The sequence below is a fragment of the Galleria mellonella genome, unplaced genomic scaffold, assembly GCF_026898425.1.
Source record: "Galleria mellonella isolate WM207_F2 unplaced genomic scaffold, CSIRO_AGI_GalMel_v1 utg28, whole genome shotgun sequence".
NCBI lineage: Eukaryota > Metazoa > Arthropoda > Insecta > Lepidoptera > Pyralidae > Galleria > Galleria mellonella.
The window spans coordinates 1,961,011-1,984,035 of NW_026442064.1; the positions used below are offsets into that span (position 1 = coordinate 1,961,011).

The following is a 23,025-nucleotide window of genomic DNA, read 5'->3' on the forward strand; positions in this document are numbered from 1 at the left end:
TACGATCTTTCCCCTTTCCTGAAAACAATTTATATATTTATAACTCTTTGGCAAATTTATCAGGAAAAATTCTAAATCGCCGCCTAACATTGAACGTTGAAGTTGTCACCCGAAAAGTTGACAGTGACGAATATTTCTTATGAATCTTTCAGCCACTACAACTGTCTACCTATATGTCGAATAAATAGTACAAATCCTAGTATAGGCACATGCGGGTTTATGCCCCGTAAGGATAAAAGGACAAAAAAAAAAGAAGGCTATACACGCGTCCTCTCTGTCGTTTGTTAGTCTATACGCGAGATATGTGTGCGGTGGGGGGCGAGGGGGGAGTTCGCGGACGGTTCGAAAGAGTCGCGGGGCGCCAGTTGAAAGCGTACTGGCGCGGTAGGTTCACGCGCGTCGTGGCGGCAATTCGATCGTAACCACATGTAAGCGAAATGGATGTACTGCCGAGCGGTAGTTTATTCCGCGAGTTGCAGGACGTGACGGACACGGGATATTTCGAATACAAGGTGTCGCTGGAGGACAACTGGCAACAGGTAAGCGAGTTGCCGGCACGGCGGCCGGCTAGCTAGCATGCAAGCGAGCGAGCTAAGCGCATTAAGAATTGTTTAACAGTTTCTGTTCTGACAGTGCCCGAATGCCGGGTGGCCGTCGCGCTTGCGTGGCCTACCGCGGTCGATTTTCAATCTTAACCAAAACTCTATTTTCTGAGAGCACGCGTCTAGCTTTTTGAAATTCAACCGACGGAGGTCCGCTGTGCGTTACATACGAGCGAGTGTACTACGTCGAAGTATTCGTTTACGTCCATTTAAAGCAGCTTACGCTATAAATATGCTAGCTACGCTAACATTTAGATTTAATACGTGTACTACAGTTTGTCCAGTTCAGCCGAGTTCCTTTACCCTTCAAACTTGTAGGTGATTTATCTTTATAGATAATGCAGTTTCATAGTTGTTTATCCATTATCGGCAACGTCGAGTAAGCCGTCTTCGTAAAACATTGATGATTCACTTACCTGTAAGATAGGTACTTACAAAGTACATGTACCTATTTGTACCGACGTGACTGTCAAACAAATCATCCATTGAGTGACGTCATAGACAATAACTAGTTTATTTATATATTACAATGAGTATTAACTATCCTGAGTCGCTGAATCCTCAGTAGGCATGTAATATTTTACTAGCAGTTAAAATAATATTTTTAAGTTCTCTCTTCCAATAGATATCTAATCATTTTCGATGTTACACCAAAATGGCTAAAAGAAGTCAGATTACTCTATGAAAAACCAATGACTATTATTTATCTATGGTTTTAATTGATTTGAGTTTCGATTTTCAAAATAAGAATTGTCAATTGCCAGCAGGGCCGTGCCTGGGTATATGGCCGCCTGCGTGCCAGTCTGTATGGCCGCCCCCAGGATAACATTAAAAAAAACTACTTTAATTTTTAATGTTTATTATTATACACAGGGCATCAAACCGGGAAAAAAATCAGTTTTTGGTTAACCGAAATCGGCCCAGTAAACAACTTGTAACGATTTGGCCGCCTCTTAATTTCGGCCGCCTGCGTGCGGTGCACGCAATGAACGCCCGTCAGGCACGGCCCTGATTGCCAGTAACTTCTTTTTGTAGGTATCTTTTATTATCTATAAAAAAAAAAACAATAGTACACATGTATGTACCTAGACTTCGATAATATTGCTAAAGCAGCGTGAGATTAAAAATAATGAATTAAAAAAACTGTAAGTATGTAAGCATTAGGTATTTATCATTTGTCATGTACATTACGCATTTAATTAAAGTTACCTAACCTAACTAGGTTAGGTAGGGGGAAAGGGATTGTTAGTAATGGAGACTGAGAAACCTATTGCTAGCAATATACCCAACCAGGTCGACCTCCTCGCGGTTCTCCCTGGAAACTATCATGATATAATTCCTGATGAATTCATCATGATGGGCTAACTGACCTGTTTTCATTCTCATCTATCACCCTTCACTGGTGCCCCGCCAGCGTATCTCGTTAGGTTAGGCAGGTAGGGTAGAAGGGATTGTTAGTAATTCGGACTACCAGTCTCATTGCTAGCAATGCACTTTATCAGGTCGACCTCCACGTGGCCCCTCTAGAAACCAACGTGCTGAAACCCAGGTGTAGTCATCATGACGGGCTATCTGACCTACCTTTTCATCCCTCACTGGTGCCCCGCCAGCGTATACCGATAGCGTAGGTACCATTTCATTAACATTTATAAAAAAAATTAGGGGCGGTGAAAACAGTCATTCATGTCAGTAACAGTCCCATTGCTAGCAATACGAATACCCCATCAGGTCGACCTCCACGTAGTCTCCATCTTGCTGAATATCAACCATCGTGCTGAATTCCAGATGTATTCATCACGATGGGCTAACAGACCTGCTTTCATCGGGGGCAAGGGGCATTGTTAGTAATGGGGTCAAATAACCCCATTACTAGCAATATACCCTGTCAGGTCGACCTCCACGTGGTTCCCTCTGGAAACCATCGTGGCCAGTTCTAGTTGAATTCGTAAGGATGTGCTAACTGACCTGCTTCCATTCTCATCCGTCATCTGTCGTTGGTGCCCCGCCAGTGTATACCGATAGCGCAGGCGGGGTTACCATAACATTTTTACCCATTAAATAAACCTAGATAGGTACCTAATGTTTGTTACAATAACAGATAATAAATATGTATGTTCGTATTTGTCATGGTAGTGGTATCAAAGTTTGGTTTTTTTATGTGAATCACCATTGTTTCTATTTATAGGAATAGCGGTGGCTTTACTAATATTATAAATGTGAAAGTGAGTTCGTTTGTCACCTTATATCGCCTTAACGGCTTAACCGATCATTATGACCGTCTAACAGTTCCTTAAAAAAAAGTTTAAAAACATTCTATCTTTCCAATTTTGTTTAAATATAAAAAATGATTAAAAGACTGTCATCATTGTGTTCTCTTTTATTTGATATTTATATGTTGTATTTAACATATGTATATATGTGTATATATATATATACATGATATTTGTTATATACGTACTATACAGTATGCTGTCAGTGACCCCTTCCTTTCCTGTGGATGTCGAATTTGACTAAAACAACTTAATGGTAGAGGGATGGACAGCAGCGTTCCTCATAAAAATATCTTTATAAAGCCTACCTGCGGTTGCCAATCCGCCTGCCAAGCGTCAAAAGAGTAACTGTTGAGTTTCTTGCGGGCTCTTCTCTTCTCTTCTTAACAGATAACAACCTTCCGAAACCTGCAGTAGATTAAAAAAAATTGAAGATTTAAAAATGCTTATAAACAAGTCTGTTTGAATTTAGAACATTCGAATTTATTTTTGATAAATACTTAATTCTTTTTGTAAGCAATAAGTTTAATTAAATTCCGTGTTGATGCGATTTTGTTTTGTGCTAACTCATTTTTTAATAATTCTATACTATCTTTTACACCCGACTTCGTACGCGTGCCTGAATATGTTTACTGACTAGATAAAAAGTCTCCTATACCCTTTTCCATCCAATCATCATCATCATCATTTTTTTTATACGACTTAGAATGGCAAACAAGCTGACGGCCCACCTGATGGAAAGTGGTAATCGTCGCCTATAGACATGAGCAGTACCATGGACATAACAGATTATACTGTTTCGCCCATGATATCCCCCATGCGTTGCCATTCCCGAGGACTCGGGTGTTATTCCTCTGTACCCAGTAAATTCACGCCATATCCCACCCACCCTTCAAATCGAAACACAGCCATGCAAACACAACTGCTTCACTATTGAAACACGAATGGGACAGAGGTACCCAAGCAATCGACTTTTGTACAAAGTCTCCCTCTGGTTTTTTGAAGTCGGTTAAAAACTACAGTTAATTATAACGCGATAACTGTAACATGTATGACGATAAATAAAATATAATTGAGACCCCTTGATTGAGTCAATCGAGTGAGTAAACAAGTCTATGATACAACCCCAATCGATATCATTTATCTACGAAAAACGCTTACACTTACATTGTATTTTAAAAACGATTATTACTGGCAATTAGTAGGGGGTTTTTTTAATGGGTGATAATGGAATGGTAACCCCACCCGCGCTATCGGTATACACCGGCGGGGCACCAGTGAAGGATGATAGGTGAGAATGAAAGCAGATCAGTTAGCCTATCGTGACGAATTCAACGAGAATTGTTCACAATGGTTTCCAGGGGAAACCACGTGGAGGTCGACCTAATAGGGCATATTGCTAGCAATAGGGCTGGCAAACTCCATTGCTAACAATCCCTTTCCCCCCTGTATTAGTAGGGGGTTGTATGAGAAATTTGACACAGATTTAAAATATTTAACCATTTACATTCCGCTAGATATATAAAAATACTAGCTGACTCGGTAAGCGTTGTTTTACCATATATATTATTTTTAGAACGATACATGAAAATATATCGTACTACAATTATTATATTCGATTGTCATCTTGCAACCATATTACGGCATATAAAAATTGAGATTAAACAACAGGGGTTGATCGTAAAAGCGTGAAAATTCGAATTTGTATGTATTTTTCAATGCTAAATCATAATAAAATTAAAATAAACAAAATTTACAAAAACATAAATAAAAATATTTAGGGGTGGGTCACCCTTATCATTGAGGGGTATGAAAAATAGATGTTGGCCGATTCTCAGAACTACCCAATATGCACACAAAATTTTATAAAAATCGGTTAAGCTGTTTCGGAGGAGTTTGGTAACAAACACCGCGACATGAGAATTTTATATATTAGATATTGTATTGTATTGTAAAATCTTTATTGTACATAATTTGTATTGGACATATTAAAAGATTTAATATATAATGGCGGACTTATCCCATGGAGGGATCTCTTACAGTATATCGTCATATCAGCTCTTAATCGTCCATTGCTGAACATAAGGCTCCCTCTTGGGGGGGTTTTCCCAGTAGTTGCCACGCTTGGCAGGCGGATTGGCAAACGCAGTCAGGCTTCAAGATGTTTTAAGAGGGATACTGCTGCACATCCCTTGCCGTCCTTTAGTCGCCTCTTATGACATCTACGGGTATAAATAAAACGTATTTTTTTTATGGGTGAAAATGGTATGGTATCCCCGCCTACGCTAACGGGATACACTGGCGGGGCACCAGTGAAGGGTAATAGGTGAGAATGAAAACAGGTCAGTTAGCCCATCATGATGAATTCATCAGGAATTAACCATGATAGTTTCCAGGGGGAACCGCGAGGAGGTCGACCTGGTTGGGTATATTGCTAGCAATTGGATTATCAGTCTCCATTACTAACAATCCCTTTCCCCCCAATAAAACGTATTAATAAATATATACAAATAAACATACAAAAAAACATATATTTCCTTTTTATGATATTAGTATAGATTAACAGTGATAGACGGACCGACTGTTTTTATTAAACTTCAGCGGTTAAATTATCCAACACCGTGACCGTCGGTTCAAGATTTTCTGATTAATTAAAGCATGATACTAACAGGTTACGCTCCCAGATGCCGCTTATCTAGTTTCTCATCATAGGACAAGAGGACAAGATAATTAGTGTAAGTGTGTACCGCTTATTAATATCTGAGACACATTTATTTGTATACACAAACATTTACATTGTACAAAGGTATTTAAACAAAAATATAAATAAATAATTCCCGTGTGGTCCCGGCGTAGAATGCATGCTAGTCCGCCTGCCATGCGTGGCAACTACTCGCAAAACCCCCTAAGAGGTTGGCTTATGTTCAGCATTGGACAATTAAGAAAGAAAGAGAGGAAAATATGCAACCTACACTGTCAAATATGAGTTAATAAACTAAATTACTTTTTTAACCATATCATCATCATCATCTCAGCTGTTAATTGTCCACTGTTAATCGTAAGTCTCCTTCTATTAGAGGTCTTGCCTGTAGTTGCCACGTTTAGCAGGCGGGTTGGCAACTGCAATTTTGGCGATGTTTTAAAAAGGACGTTGTTGCCCATCGCTTGACAGTTAATTTAAATTGTGTTTAAAAAAAATTACTTCATTTGTGGCAAAACCAGTTATTTTAATTTGCATACTAAACTACTAAACCCATTTTGATAAAGTTTTTATAAGACCAATCCATAAATATATCCTTTCAGATAAAAAAAGAATTTTCCAAATCGGTTTAAAACTGACGGAGTTATGAGGTAACAAAAACAAAAAAAAAAATCTAACCGAATTGTAAATCTCCTTTTTTAAGTCATTGATGCATTAATGCAATATAATTACGTCATTGCCTCGCAGTGCTTCTTAAAAATAAGTTACAATATCAAGTGCAAGTCACGTTTTAGAATTCCCGTTTAAAGCTCTATGTTTACTTTGCATTAATTTAATACCCCTGTAAGGCAATTGGCAGAAGGGACAAGAATTGAGAAGGGCTGTTTGTTTTAGAATTTATTGTCAAACATGCTCATTTTATTAGATGAATATTTAAAATTATATTGCAACATCGAATTATGCATGTTTAAAGTAATGTGCAATGCGTGGAAATTATTTTTATGTTATAATGTAACTTATTTCTAAAATTGGTTAAAATTATCTGGGATTAAGAAAATTAAATTGATTAAAATTATATAAGTATTAAGAATAAATGTAGATGGCTATAAGAGCAGAGCAAGACCTAAAAAGACATGGATGGATTGTGTGAAAGACGATATGGCCAGAATGGGAGTGAATGCGGAAATGACTGGGAATAGAGAAGAATGGAAGAGGAAAACATATTACGCCGACCCCAAATAATAATTGGGATAAGGGTAGGAAGATGGTGATCACAGTGTTTTACGAGGCGTAGATTTTTCAAAAGCAATCGATACTGTGAATAATACTATACTTAATAATATATTAAATGTTATCTCGTTCAAGTAAGTTCGAAAACGGTTTATATTTTTTTAAGCAAATTAGAATAGCAGACAAGCTAATGGTCTGCATGATTAAAAGTGGTAACCATCGCCTATAGACATGAACAGCACCATTTATATAACAGAGTATAATTTGCCATATCCTACCCTTCAAACCGAAATATACAGTTATTCAAACACAACTGCTTCATGGCAGAAATACGAATGGTGCAGAGGTATCCAAGCAGACGACTTTTGTACAAACTCTGCCTCTGGGATATGGACAACAAAGTCGACATGATTTAGGTACTATCGAAAGTTTAACTTATTGCCCATCGAAATTTCAACGGGTTTGCTCAAGGATTAATTTTAGGGCCTGTAAATTTTGCATATTTTAAAGTTCACATTATTTATTATGTTTCATAATTAAATCTGATTAATAGATTAATATTAAAACCACTTGTTTTTCAGAATCTGTTAACTCTGAATAATTGAAAGATAAATCTGTAATTTCTTAAAGAAAATAATATATAGCAATAATGAAATTGTGGTTTACTCTACTAATATTATAAATATAAAAATAACTATTTACTTAGTTTTTACAATTGAACCGTTTTTGATGAAATTTGTTAATTAAAAGGAAACTTAAGTCCTGATCGCCGTGTGGTCCCGGCATAGAAGAGGCCAACCTTTCCTTTCCCGTAAGTGTCGTAAGAGGCGACTAAAGGAGGGCGAGGGATGGGCAGTAGCGTCCCTCTTAAAACATCTTCAAAGCTTAACAGCCCGTCCCGTTGCTGCTCATCCCTCGACCACTAAATTCCTTTACTCGCCTCTATGACACCAGCGAGAAAGGAAGTAGTAATCTATACCGGGATCGTACAGAGAAGGAGTTAGTAATCTGTACATATAAGATAGTTTGTCCTGCTGACTGTCAACTTACAGCTAAAACTACTAAGTCTGGAAAGTTGATATTTGGAATATAGATTTATTTTATAATACAAGCAAGTCCTCTAAGACAGGATTTTTGCTAAATTCAATTTAAAAAGTGAATATGTTAATATACGAGGTCTGTCCGGAAAGTTCGTATAAAAGTGTTCTGGAATGCGAGAAAGAGGAGTGGGGAGGCCAGGTAAGCGCAGGACCCCTTCCTTATGTCCCTAACAATGCTTCAGTTCTGGTCTGACCGCCGTGCGGTGCGAACTGGCTTGTCACGCCATCTGTGAAGTTACCTCTTAACGAAACCCCGTCGGCATGGACCCCGCTTCCGTTGAAGAGCAGCGCGTCGTAATCAAGTTTCTCTCGAAACTCGGCAAGAATGGCCGTGAAATTTTTGCTGATCTCAGAACAGTTTATGGGGATGATGCTGTGAAGGAACCAACCGTCCACAAGTGGCTAAAAAGATTCAGAGAGGGCCGAGAAAGCGTTCAAGATGACCCACGTTCAGGACGTCCTTCCACTTCACATTCCGACGAAAACGTGGAAAGAATTCGAACTTGTGTTAATGGGGACCGTCGTTTAACGGTCAGACAGGTGGCTGAAGAGCTTAATTTGGGCAAAACCGTGGTCCACGAAATTCTAAGAAACGAACTTCAAATGAAAAAAATTTGCGCCAAGATCGTTCCGTGAGTTTTTGAGTAAAAATTCCATTACGGTGACCGAACACCCCCTATTCGCCGGATTTGGCCCCGTGTGACTTCTTCTTGTTCCCAAAAACCAAATTGGTACTTCGGGGGCGGCATTTGGGGGACATAAATGAGATAAAAAAAGCTACGACGGGGCAGCTGAGAAACCTACAACCAGAGGACTTTCAAGGAGCCTTCTCACAGTGGAAACGGCGTTGGCACAAGTGCATTATGTCACAGGGGGAGTACTTTGAAGGGGATAAAATTGATTTACCTGAATAATTGTAAAATAAAATTTTTAAAAAACTTTTATACGTACTTTCCGGACAAACCTCGTATGTGCAAATCCACAGGCAACAGCTAGTCCCTGTATGAAGTTAAATTACAAGCCACACTAGTCAATTATCCCCCAGTTGCAAGTGAAGAGAAAAGTTTTATTTTCACTTCTCAGTAATTATGGATTTGAAACGGTGTTAACTTCAGCAAGTTTTTTACCCTCATTTCCATTTAACTAACTTGCGAGTTCAATAACTCTTTGTAAATAGAACTTTATACTTAAGTTACTTACTTAACAAGTGTTCAATAAGATTAGATTAGTAGGTTTTGTTATTTTATTTTTATGATTTTACAACACCATGATTAGATATACGACGAAAGTGTAAGATAATATTATTAGACGATTTGATTTCATTATCAGTCCATGAATGGGTCTTTAAATTTGATTTGGTAATCAAAATAGGGCACAAAATTACGATGTAATTGTTTTTTCTTGTTTTGTTCTTTTAGCCTGGATGTAGATTTGAGTTTTAGACCAAATTAATAAAGAGTATTTTACTAGTACAATATATGAAAAGTCTACTTAGTGTTCTCAAAGGATAAAAACACGTTCCGTTGCACCAATTTTTTTTTTAAACAATTATATTCATAATTATCAGCCGTTAACTGTCTGTTGAACATAGAGCTCCCACATAAAGGGGGGTTTGCTAGTGATTGCTACGCTTGGTAAGGTCACCAACCACTCTTTAGTTTTGGTTATCTCTTCAGACAAACACTGTTTCCTATCCCTCGATTAGGGGGTAAAGAGATTGTTAGTAATGGAGACTGAGAATCCTATTGCTAGCAATATACCCAACCAGGTCGACCTCGCGGTTCTCCCTGGAAACTATCATGGTTAATTCCTGATGAATTCATCATGATGGGCTAACTGGCCTGTTCTCATTCTCATCTATCACCCTTCACTGGTGCTCCGCCAGCGTATCGCGTTAGCGCAGGCGGGGTTACCATACCATTTTCACCCATAAAAAAAAACCCTCGATTATTGTTTTTTATGCAACTTAGGATGGCAAACAAGCTGACGGACCACCTGCTGGAAAGTGATAACCGTCGCCTATAGACATTAGCAGTACCGTGGACATGACAGAATATACTGTTTCGCCCATGATACCCCTAATGCGTTGCCATTCCTGATAACTCAGGTGTTATTCCTCTATACCCTGTAAATTCACTGCCATGTCCCACCCTTCAAACCGAATCACAGTCATGCAAACACAACTGCTTTACGGTTGAAACACGAATGGGACAGAGGTACTCGAGCAAACGACTTTTGTGCAGTCTCCCTCTGGTAAGCTTGTATGTAAGCTCTATTTATTTGCCGTTTGAGACTTTAATATTCTAAAATATGGTCATTTTGAACTGCATTCTGTAACTTACATCTTTTGTCCTTACATCATTATTTGTATTTATAATAAGTTTACTACTGTAAACTTTTGGAGGAAACAATAAAGAGTGTCTTGAGATATTTTGAAATAAAATCACTTTGAGTTGCATTTATTATTTCGAAGCTCATATATTTTGATCTTAAACGTTCTAATCTACTGCTGGGTATAAACCTTTAATACCTAACAACCAATTCGGTCTTCTATTTTTTGCATTCATTTACTCCCCGCTTCCTTTCGGAGATTGCGATCCGTCTGCAAAGAGGTTGGCCTGTATGAATAAACAATTTTCACTTAGTCCAAAACCTAGGTCTTATTTTTTTTATAAAATTCAAAGTGTTGACATGGAAACAGTGTGCAATATAAAAAAAAAAACAAGAGAAATTTTCATTTTCATTCATTTTTTTCATTGAATCAGGAACGCCAAAAATTGGAGCGTTCCTTTCAGCGAATTTAACAGCTGGATGCACAGTGTTAGTATGGATGCTTCAAAATATTTGGTCATATACCGAGAGACAATTTCTCTTTGGTGTAAATGTTTTGTTTTAATGGTAGTATGCCATTGATTTAACCTTGTACATAACAAGTGTTCTTAATATAATGTACAAGTGAAAAACGCTTTTAAACATGTTATTATTCCGTCCTATGGTTTTGCCCTTTTGTTCTTCTACATGATTTAATCGAATAGAGACGTGTTTAGAATTTAAGATACCTAATACTTTAAAAGCCTTTTGAACGTTAATCTCATAATAACTTACGTTTATGATTTTTAAAAACATTTATTATGTATTATTTTGCATTTCTCTTTTGCAGTATTTTTCGTTTATCGAAACTAGTTTAAAAGAAACAATGTAATTATCATAATGGACTCCATCGGCGAGACAAATATTACTATAAAAGTTCTGAATGTATTTCGAATTGATAATGCGGTTATTTAAAACAATCTTAATATTAATATGTATCGACTATATAACATATGTTAAAACTCTTAACCAATCAAAAGTACTATTAACTGGCAAAATCAGTCAAAAGTAATTTTGACCGTATGCTTTACAATAATACCTTTGACTAAAATAACAGTTAAAAGTAACTAACCTAACCGCAAATATGCAGTCAAAAGTAGTCGGGAGCACCTAGATACCAGCTTGAATCTTTCGACTCGGTCCAACGACGACCTATGAGAATTGTCGATGATCCCAGGCTTGCAAGCGGTATCGAACCCTTAAATCTTAGGAGAGATTTTGCCTCACTCTGCGCGGTCTACCGCTTGTACAACGGATTGTGCTCAGAAGAATTATTCAATATGATGCCTATGGCCACTTTCTATCATCGTACGGCTTGCCATCGACAGGGAGTCCACCCTCATACCCTACAGCCTAAATGGTCGCGAGCAAAGCGGTTTCGAGATGTTTTCTCCCACGAACACTCGGGTTATGGAATGAGCTCCCTGCCGAGGTTTTCCCAAGAGACTACAGCATGGGGTTCTTCAAAAGGGGAGTAAAGAGGTTTCTTCAGGGTCGGCAACGCGCGCGTAATATCTCTGGTATTGCAGACGTCCATAGGCTACGGTAACCGCTTACCATCAGGTGGGCCGTATGCTTGTTTGTCACCTCAGTGGTACTCGTATAAAAAAAAATTGTCTATAGTCTTACTGAATGTGAAATATAACCGTAATAAATTCATTTATTACAATATATGCTATGGTCGAATTTCAACCACGGGGTCACGACTGGTTAGTATAAATCTGTGACAACCCTATTTGAGGGAGGGGTAGTGGGGTACATTTTGTCAGCATGAAAGCGTGTCTAGAAGTGACACTCTTTTATAAGTAAAAGGAAATCAGATGAGTGTCAGTTCTACCAAGAGTCAGTGGGCCTGTGCATAAAATATAAATTAAAATTTGTATTCACAATTACGGTGATAATATGAGATTAATTATTTCATTATTAATGTGAAAATGTATTATTAGTACACAATACAATTAATATAAATTAAAACAATACTGATATTATATATATATATATATATATATATATATATATATATATATATATATAATAACGATAATGTCTTGGAAATATTTTTCGCCGTTTATCAAACACATTGCAGAGTTCAAATCTTTTTGTCTTTAATCTATATATTAAGCTGTTTTAACAGTTTGAAAAGGATTTATTTTTAAATAATTTAAATAAATCAATAAAGGAGAAATATTCACAATTTGGGTGTATTGTTATACTTGTAAAAAAAAAACAAACATACAGCGATTCGTTTCTAAACTTGTTAGCAAGATCTCTTCAAGCCAATCTAATGTAGTGAGAGAGGCAATAATTGCATTGTTACTGTATCTCGGGTTTTCGCTCTCGTGAAATTAGGACATAAAGTGTCCCATTTCATAAGTGAGGATGTAACTTATCCGTGTTTTAAATTTAATTAAAATTCGTTTTGTAGTTTTCGCGTGAAAGAGTAACAAATATCCAGCAATTCATACAAACACCAACAATTCATTTCCTCTTTTATTATATTTATAGAATTTATATCGTTTATTATTTATCTAAGATATTTGACTAAATGTAAACTTAATTATTAGAATTGTAGGAAGAATAGTTCTTGAGTGGCGACCCAGTATGGACAAACGAAATGTAGGATGACCCCTTACTAGAAGGGGGATTGTTAGCAATGGAGTTTTACAGCCCTATTGCTAGCGATATGCTCTATTAGGTCGAACTCCACGTGGTTCCCCCTGGAAACCATCGTGAACAATTTTTGTTAAATTCGTTATGATGAGCTGCTTCATACCTACCTATTATCCTTCACTAGTGCCCCGCCGGTGTATACCGATAGCGCGGGTGGGGTTACCATTCCATTATCACCCATTAAAAAAAAAGACGCCTTACTAGATGAAGTGGCGACCTCAAATTCATTATAGGGAAGTTTTATACAACTTAGAATGGCAAACAAGCTGACGGCCCATCTGATGGAAAGTGATAACCGTCGCCTATAGACATGAGCAGTACCATGGACATAACAGAGTATACTGTTTCGCCCATGATACCCCCCATGCGTTGCCATTCCTTTCCATTTCCGAGTCAGTGGGTACAGGACTTGGGACCGTTTCTTCCAGCAGTCAATGTTCAGTAGTAGACGGATAATGGCTGAGATGACGATGATGATGATGATGATGGAACTCAATTATTATTTTTTAAATTTTACAAAAATTCTCATCTCCCCTCTTAAGGAGAGGAGATGGCAACTAACCCCCGGCAGAAGCACAGTCGGCCCGGGTTCAGGGCCCCAGAGAGAGAAACCGGCGTACAATGCGGGCAGAATCTAAGAGCACCGCTTTCTGCATCTTTCCCGGGAGTGAGCCGCCTCGGAATCCCAACCGTCTGAGATGTTGTTCCGGACTGATTGGGATAAGACCGTTCACCGACAAAACGATTGGAATGATTTCGGTGGATGTCACCCCCCACATTTCGGTCACCTCGTGAGCCAGGTCGAGATATTTTCTCTTTTTCTCTGTTTCGGCTTTAATTATTATTATTATTATTTTTGTCTCCTATTCAATTATGGTTCCGCTTATGCTGAATCATAGTGCAAATGCCGCCATTTTTAACATTCCGGTTTTCTTACCAAAACTCCCGTTAGTTTTATGGCGAACAGCATTCATTTCGAACATTATATTTATTAACGATAGGCCTGAAAGATTAAAGCTAATTGGGAACAATTAGAACATTCGTCACGGCCGACTCGGGTTATTTCGGACGGCGTTTGTCAGGCACGGAGGGCCTTATAAGGATACTCTCGCATTACCGAGTGTAATTACAGCCTATTAAGATAAAATAGTTGACGTGTTTTACATACCAGTTAATAAGTACAATGTTATATCACACTTACAAGTGATATGTAAAGCACCGAATTTATCATGGGGAGTGGCTCTGAAGAATTGTTCGGATTGATACCTGCTGCTGATTTTCACCATCGTACAACCCGCCATAAACTAAAATTTCATCCCAATCATCTGGACGAGTGGCGGTCTTCCACCGTGCGTTTTTCAAGGCACTTTCTCCCACGCACAACCACTCTTTGGAATCAACTTCCAGCAGCAGTATTTGCGAACCGATACGACAACATAACCTTCAAAAAAAGAGCATATTCCTTATTAAAAGGCCGGCAGCACACCTGCAATGTCGTAGGTGTTGTGGGTGACGGTAGTCACTTACCATCAGGTGAGCCGCATGCTCGTTTGCCTCCTGTGTTGTAAAAAAAAATGTGTATGTATTTTTGTACCGCATTCGAGTATTCTGACACTTCCCTATGGTTGGCTGGGAGAGAATGGTTTTAGCGTCAAGTCCGCTATGTACACATATACGAAGGATTAATGTATTTTTATGCGACTGCCCAAAAAAGATTTCAGGCTCGTGTGTCGTGTAGTTTCAGCATAGATTGAACCAGAGGGAGACTTTGTACAAAAGTCGATTGCTTGGGTACCTCTGTACCATTCGTGTTTCTACCATGAAGCAGTTGTGTTTGCATGGCTGTATTTCTTTCCCACACGGAATTAGCGGGGGTATGGCATCTCTCCTTATATAGCGTCTCACCCACTTTTACCCTATGCATCGATAGAGGTCTTTGGCATTCGGTTCTGCCTACCCCGCAAGTGACTTGGCGTGAATTCCAAACAGCCATGCTCAGTAGCTTTGCATCAGTGATACGATTCAGACACAGAATTGGGCGACTTTTGTACAAAACCTCTCTCCTGTAATATAATTCAATTAAATAATTAAACGTTTGTGTTTAACCATTTGGACAGCAAGCCGTGAGAGAATAACAGCGCCAACATCTGTCCCGTGGAATATTCTGGCGTGAATTAATAAATCATGTATTAAAATCACGGGTTGTTTAATTTTCGAATAGATCAGAAATAGATTTTCGTTGAACGGTACACAGTGTACACAGCCATAACTATGGCTACATCTGAATAATATTTCTCTTGCAGTTAAAACTCTTAACCAGTCAAAAGTACTTTTGACTGAACATGTTTTTTTTTGATGGGTGAAAATGTTATGGTAACACCGCCTGCGCTAACGGTAAACGCTGGCGGAGCACCAGTGAAGGGTGATAGATGAGAATGACAACAGGCCAGTTAGCCCATCATGATGAATTCATCAGGAATTAACCATTATAGCTTCCAGGGAGAGCCGCGAGGATGTGGACCTGGTTGGGTATATTGCTAGCAATGGGATTCTCAGTCTCCAGTACTAACAATCTCTTTCCCCCCGACTGAACAGGTTGGTCAAAAGTGGTTTTGACTGAAAATTATTGGTTGTTAGTACTTTTGAATGCAAATATGCGGTTTTTTTTAATGGGTGATAATGGTATGGAAACCCCGTCTGCGCTATCGGTATACACAGGTGAGGCACCAGTGATAGATCTGTGATGAGAATAAAAGCAGGGCAGATAGCCAATCCTGACGAATTCAACTAGAATTAGCCACGATGGTTTCCAAGGGGAACAACGTGGAGGTTGACCTGATAGGACATATTGCTAGCAATGTTGAACTCCATTGCTAACAATCCCTTTCCCCCCACCAATCACATGGGTTGTGTTTTATTTTCAAAAAGATTTTTTTATGCTATTTAGAATGGCAAACAAGCTGACGGCCCACCTAATTCAAAGTAGTAACCGTCGCCTATAGACATGAGCAGTATCATGGACATAACAGACTATAATGTTTCGCTCATGCATTGCCTTTCTTGAGGACTCAGTTGTTATTCCTCTGTACCTTGCAAATTCACTGCCATATCCCATCCTTCAAATCTATTATATTTGAGCGAAGTCGGGGCGAATAGCTTGTGTATTACACGTTTATTACTTAAACGGCTTAATCGAATAGGAAATACTAATAATAATAACTTTTTTTGTATATAGTATTGGTATAGTATTATATTTACCAGAGGGTGACTTTGTATAAAAGTCGATTGCTTGGGTACCTCTGTCCCATTCGTGTTTCAACCGTTAAGCAGTTGTGTTTGCATGGCTGTGTTTCGGTTTGAAGGGTGGGATATGGCGTGAATTTACAGGGTACAGAGGAATAACACCTGAGTCCTCGGGAATGGCAACGCATGGGGGGTATCATAGATGAAACAGTATACTCTGTTATGTCCATGGTACTGCTCATGTCTATAGGCGACGGTTACCACTTTCCATCAGGTGGGCCGTCAGCTTGTTTGCCATTCTAAGTTGTATAAAAAAATAAATTAATATTGTTTAGGAGAACACCATTACTAGTTCACTGACCCCATTGAACCTCCGCATGATTATCTTCACTTATCATCCCTCACTGGTAACCCCTCTAGCTTATAGAGATAGCGCAGGCGGGGCTACCATTCCATTATCGTTCATTAAAAAAACTTCCACCCGACCCTCTTTGGGAACCACCATGGTTAATTGATACGGAGTTCGTCACCATGGGCCAACCTTCACCCGTATCTACCATCCGTAAACTGATAGCGCGGAGGGCTTATCATCCCATTTTTAGACATAATTTTAGACTAATTTATTGTTATCCCTTTATTATTTTAAAAATGTTGTTTTCTTTATCGATGTAAGAAAAAAATAAATATTTATTTACTATCAAAGTATGTTTCTATAAGCAATATTTATCACTGATTCCTTCATTTTTTTTGTAATGGATGATAATGGAATGGTAACCTCGCCTGCGCTATCAGTATACGCTGGCGGGGCACCAGTGAGGGATGATAGGTGAGGATAAAGAGGCAAGTCAGTTGTGCCATCGTGATTAATGCACCTAGAATTCAAATTCAGCACAATGCTTTCTTGGGGGTATCGGTTTAATATCTATATTAATTCCGATAGTGTTCTTGATATTATATAGATAGATAGATAGATAATTTATTTGCATTACTTACAGCACACAAATTACAATACAAACATTCACATAGTAAACAGTAAAAGAGATAAAAGAATGAAAAACGGAAAACAAAACAAAAGCAAAGTATATAAAACAAAATTTTCCTTTTTTTCTTGCGTGTTATGGCACACGTTATGTAACACAAAATGGTCACAACTCAGCTTATTGCTTCGCCCTCAAAAGCGCAAAGCACTGATATTCTGTTGCGGCCAGGAATCATCAGTCGCGAAATTCCATAATAAAAATAATAATAAAAAAATATATTGGTTAACTGAAAACTTATGTATCCAATATTGGGCAGATATATAGATATTGTAACTAAAATATATGCTATATATATTACCAACTAGTCTGTATACATATGTATATGTGTAACGTGAAATTTTATAAACTTACGAGTTGTTTGTTTCTTGTTTTTACTATTGTTTTTTATGTTTTACGAGACGGGACGCTGTAACGCAACGTACAGTACGCCCCCAGAAGGGGACTTGCTGATGAAGTTGAAACGATTGTCTAAACGACAAACATAGTAAGTCCATTAAATTATCCGTTGTATATATAGACCTTAGATTATATAGATGAAGCCTCGAGCCTCAAAAATGGGTCAACTTTTTGTCAGTTATTTGTGAAATTAGCTGACTCGTTTTGTTTTTATCAGTGCTCTATATACTTACGTATACAATTTATTTTGACGTATTATTTAATAAATAAAATGAGTGTTTGTTTACATATTTAAAAAATGCAGAAATTAACATAGAAGTTTTAAGATGAAGATAAGACGAAGATAAAATAAATATAGTAGTTATTAAAAGAATCACTTCTATTTATCATTACAGAATTATATGAAAAAGTTGACTCGTTTCTCTGGAAAGATTTGTAAGGAGACATTCTTTATAATCTAATATATAGGCATGCATATATATATATATATATATATATATATATATATATATATATATATATATATATATATAAACATAGAATAACTATTATAAATATAAGTAACTCAACTGTCAATTGTATTGTAAAATCTTTTTGTTGAGCTTTGAACGCAAGGACGGTCTGCGCCATTCTGATATCGTTTGGAAGGTAATTCCAGAGTCTAGCAGCTGGCACAGGAAAAGATTTGGTGGTGTGAGAGTATATATATATATATATATATATATATATATATATATAATATGTGGGCGATATTATGGACAGTATATTGATGTTTATGATGTAATCAAACAATGGGTTTAAAAGGAAAATAACTATAATACAGAAAACTACGAAAGACAGACTACGACGGCAAAGAGCAAAAGTGATAATTGTAAAAACAAAAGTATAAAAATACAATAAAAATAAAAACCTTTAAAAATAACTAAGGAGTTCGGAGCAATATATATAATCAACTTTTTGAAAAAAAAAACAACAGCTAAGTTTGTTCTCTATTCATCATAGTTGAAATTGCATTTCGAAGAGGCAATAGTTAAATAATAAATTATTATTGACTATTAAAAAAATGTTTAATTTTACATTAACTTAAAAAAAAAACAGTTCTTTCTTAGCCAATAACATTTTATTTATTTATTTCTATACTAATAATACAAAGAGGAAAGATTTGTTTTCTTTGTTTGTAATCCATAAACTCAGAAACTACACAACAGATTCTAAAAATTCTTTCACCTGTAAAAAGATACATTCTTAGCGAGTAACATAACCAATATATCATGTTGGAAAATTTAATCTATCCGCACAAACCCGGGCAGGATCGCTAGTCATTCAATTTATAAAAAAAAACCATACAAAAACCAATATGATTATGTGATATACTTATAAACCCGAGTCACATCTGGTATGAAATGTAAAGAATTCGCCTGTGAAAAGGCTCGCTTTGATCGGCAACCGGCTTACGAGCTTTGTTTCTCGTCCTAGTTAGTATGTAAACTAAATAAACCGAGGGCAGATTTTGCTTTGAAGAAAAAGTTACGTTGGCCTCAGCTCGAGTCGTTCATGTGCACATTTATCCCATGCTTATGGGATATGTATAAAGTGTATGTAGGTCGTTCAACACTTAATAGTGGAGGAAAGAGATAATGAGTAATGGAGTTTGATAGCCCCATTGCTAGCGATATACACTATTAGGTCGACCTCCACGCAGTTCCCCTGGAAACCATCGTGAACAATTCTTGTTGAATTCGTCACGAAGGGGTAACTGACCTACTTCATCCTCACCTATCATCCTTCACTGGTGTCCCTCCAGCGTATACCGTTAGCACAAGCGGGGATACAATTCCATTATCGTCCATTAAAAAAACATTTAAATTTTTTAAAACTGAAAACGGAATGATTATTCCGCCAGCGGATCCACTGACGGATCACCATGAAAGATGACAGTTGGAGTTAGTCTATCGTGACGAATTTAATAAGAAGTAATCACGATGGTTTTCATGGGAAACCGCGTGGAGGTCGACCTGATATTGTATGTTAACTAATGGGGTTATTAGAACCCATTATTAACAATCCTTTTCCCCCACTTTAAACATTAAAAAATGTAATTAAGAACAGAGATTAAAAAGTCATTATACGAAAGTCGTATAGGGTCTCGTTTCCTATAAACCTGCCGATTTAAATAGGTGTCTCGCGCTGAGAATTTAATATTGTATTGGACTAGTACAGTTTCATCAGAGGGTTATACGAAATTAATTCGTGTAAACGAATTTAAACCCTTTTGATAGACTTTTAGAATCATATAGATTAAAACGACCTTCGAATGGAAAACGCATTGAAATTGGCCTGTCAAATAGATTATACCGCAAACGCTAACACAAAGACAAATTTCAACTTTATTTATTTACTAGCTGTTGCCCGCGACTTCGTCCGCGTTTCCGTCGTTTTTCGTAAAATAAGCCTCCCCATTACCAATAATATTCCCTATCAGGTCGACCTCCGCGTGGTTCCTCCTAGAAACTATCGTGACTAGTTTATCGTTGAATTCGTCACGATGAGCTAACTGACCTGCCTTTTCATCCTAGTGTATACCGATAGCGTAAGTAGGGTCGCCATTTCCTTATCATCCATTAAAAAAATATACAAACAGCACTAGTTTGGTTAGAAGAGATCTTTACATGCAACACTTTATATATATATATATATATATATATATATATATATATATATATATATATATATATATATATATATATATATATATATATATATATATATATATATATATATATACTTGCGTATTATTTGCGTGTATATATAAGATCTCTTCTAACCAAACTAGTGCAGTTTGTATATTTTTTTAATGGATGACGCCTATAGATATGAGCAGTACCATGGACATAACAGAGTATACTGTTTCGCCCATGATACCCCCCATGTGTTGCCATTCCTAAGGACTCAGGTGTTATTCCTCCGTATCCAGTAAATTCACGCCATATCCCACCCTTCAAACCGAAACACGTCCGTAACCATTTGCGTATTACGTACCGTGGTGTAGTGAGCGGCGATCCTTACGCGTAAATAGTGACTCATACCAGAGAACGGGCAATTTCTGTATAAACTAAACATTATGTCTCGTTAGTACTGTATGGTATGTGTGTGTGTGTGTGTGTGTGTCCTACATACACACATTTCTTGTTCCAAGCACTAATTGTTTGGATATCCGTACTAACTAGCGCGGTCTTTTTACTGCCAAACAATATTACGAGTACGTAATGTTTACGATTTACGTGCTTTCGGTTCTTTAGCCGTACACGTAGACTAAACAACTTGTTCGATTTCAATAAATGAATAGTATTTTTTTTTATTTTTTTTTATCTTTTTTTAATTTTTTTTTAATGGCTTTTTACCTTTAAGTATATTACTTGTCCTGATTTTTTTGTTTTTTTAGAACAATTTGATAGATTTAAATACGCCTAAACGGATCGTTAAATTCTGTTTAACTGCAGTAGCTCTAATAAGTTATTTTATTACGAATGAACATTCGTGAAGTGATAATTTATTTTGACATCTTCATATCACCAGAGGGAGACTGTACAAAAGTCGATTGCTTGGGTACCTCTGTCCCATTCGTGTTTCTACCGTGAAGCAGTTGTGTTTGCATGGCTGTGTTTCGGTTTGAAGGGTGGGATATGGCGTGAATTTACAGGGTACAGAGGAGTAACATCTGAGTCCTCAGGAATGGCAACGCATGAAAGGTATCATGGGCGAAACAATATACTCTGTTATGTCCATTGTACTGCTTATGTCTATAGGCGACGGTTACCACTTTCCATCAGGTGGGCCGTCAGCTTGTTTGCCATTCTAAGTTGTATAAAAAAAAAACTGTCAACTGTTGAACATAAGCCTTCCCCTTTTTCCAGTAGTTGCCACGTTTGGCAACATTTTATAAGTGACGCTACAGCCTATCCCTCGCCCTCCCTTAATCACCTCTTACGTCACCCACGGGAAAGTAAGGGGTGGCCTATGCCGGGAGCTACATGGCAATTTTTAAGTTATATTTGGCGCCAATTATCGTTACCTACAGTCAGCTAATATTAAAAATAATGCCAGTTGTGTTACTACACTTCGTTATCGTACCGTTATCAAATGCGATAGTGAATTGATAATGGTAGCCACCGGTGATAAGTTCTCTTTTTAAGAAAGCAGGACATACTCATAGCAAGATTCATTTAAAACTACAGTTTCATGTTTCTTTTACTATTATTTTTTTTACAGGTAATAAATATTGTTTTAATTTTTTTCAAATATAGAATGAAAACAAAAGAACGCTGTCATACTGTCTGGACTTATTTTAAAATTCAACGCTCTAATATTCGTTGTCGTTAGGGTTTTGAACTCTATATTCGTTGCTGTAAGGTTTGGTTTGATTAGCAATTGTATGATAGGTATCAAATATTGATTACACGGAATTAGCGGGGTGAAAGTTCGTTGCTAATTTATCATATTGAGGTAGTAGGTATGTACTAAAATTTATCATTGGTGAAAAGTCAATACGACAGGTCAAATTATGATAACATGACGATAATGGTACTTTTTATTTCAAGGCCTGAATTTTAGTATCTCAATCAGGGGGTCTACCGTGAAATGAAATTCCGTATTTTCGGACTCAATTTCGTATTTTTGTTCGGCCCAGTAAATGGAGTTTAGCATTTCGTTCGTCATAGATCCTACCGTAAGAGTTTAATGGAACGATTTTTTAATTTTTTTTTTAAATTTTACCAACACTATGTATTGTGTAATTTTAACATCAAAGTTTTGTTTTGTTCGGCCCAAAATTTCGGAAAATATTTCATCGTAGTCTCTGGTATAACCACACCTCGGTTACTTCATACAAAAACGGCATGATTCATAATTGACACAACTACATAAACAGCTATCTGTATGCGTAAATGTGTATTTGGGTGCCGAGCGCGGTGCGTGCTTTTTTCGAACAGTCATTTTTGTTCACAGAGAGGGGGTGAGGTCAGCTCGAAAGTGGCGAAGGGAGAGGGGGAGTATTTTTTTAACGAGTGATAATGGAATGGTTTAAGCTGGCGGGGCACCAGTGAGAGATGATAGGTGAGAATGAAACAGGTCGGTAGGCCGACAGTGATGAATTCGTAAAGATTTTACCAAGATGGTTTCCAGGAGGAATCTCGTCGTGGTTGACCTGATAGGGTCCTAGCATTAAGGCTATTAGATCCTCATTACTAACAATCCCTTATCCTCCTGCATGGGAGTATTTATATTGTAATATTTTAACAAATTTAGTGAAAAAATGATATTTAAATTAATAGTAGCTTACCGGTGGAGGGGGGGGGTAGTTAATAATAGGGGCGAGCGAGCTTTTTGCTAGCAATATAGCCTTTC

The 23,025-nt window shown here is 37.4% G+C and overlaps 1 protein-coding gene across 1 annotated transcript in view; it reads left to right on the plus strand.

Annotated features, from left to right (window-relative positions):
* The first annotated feature begins 354 nt into the window (after nt 1-354).
* LOC113519555 (Krueppel-like factor luna) overlaps nt 355-23,025 on the plus strand; it is a 161,183-nt gene continuing 138,512 nt past the window's right edge. Inside the window, exon 1 of the mRNA XM_026904671.3 lies at nt 355-539. Within this exon, the coding sequence (XP_026760472.2) occupies nt 438-539 (102 nt within the window). The 5' untranslated portion in view covers nt 355-437. The remainder of the gene's footprint in view (nt 540-23,025) is intronic.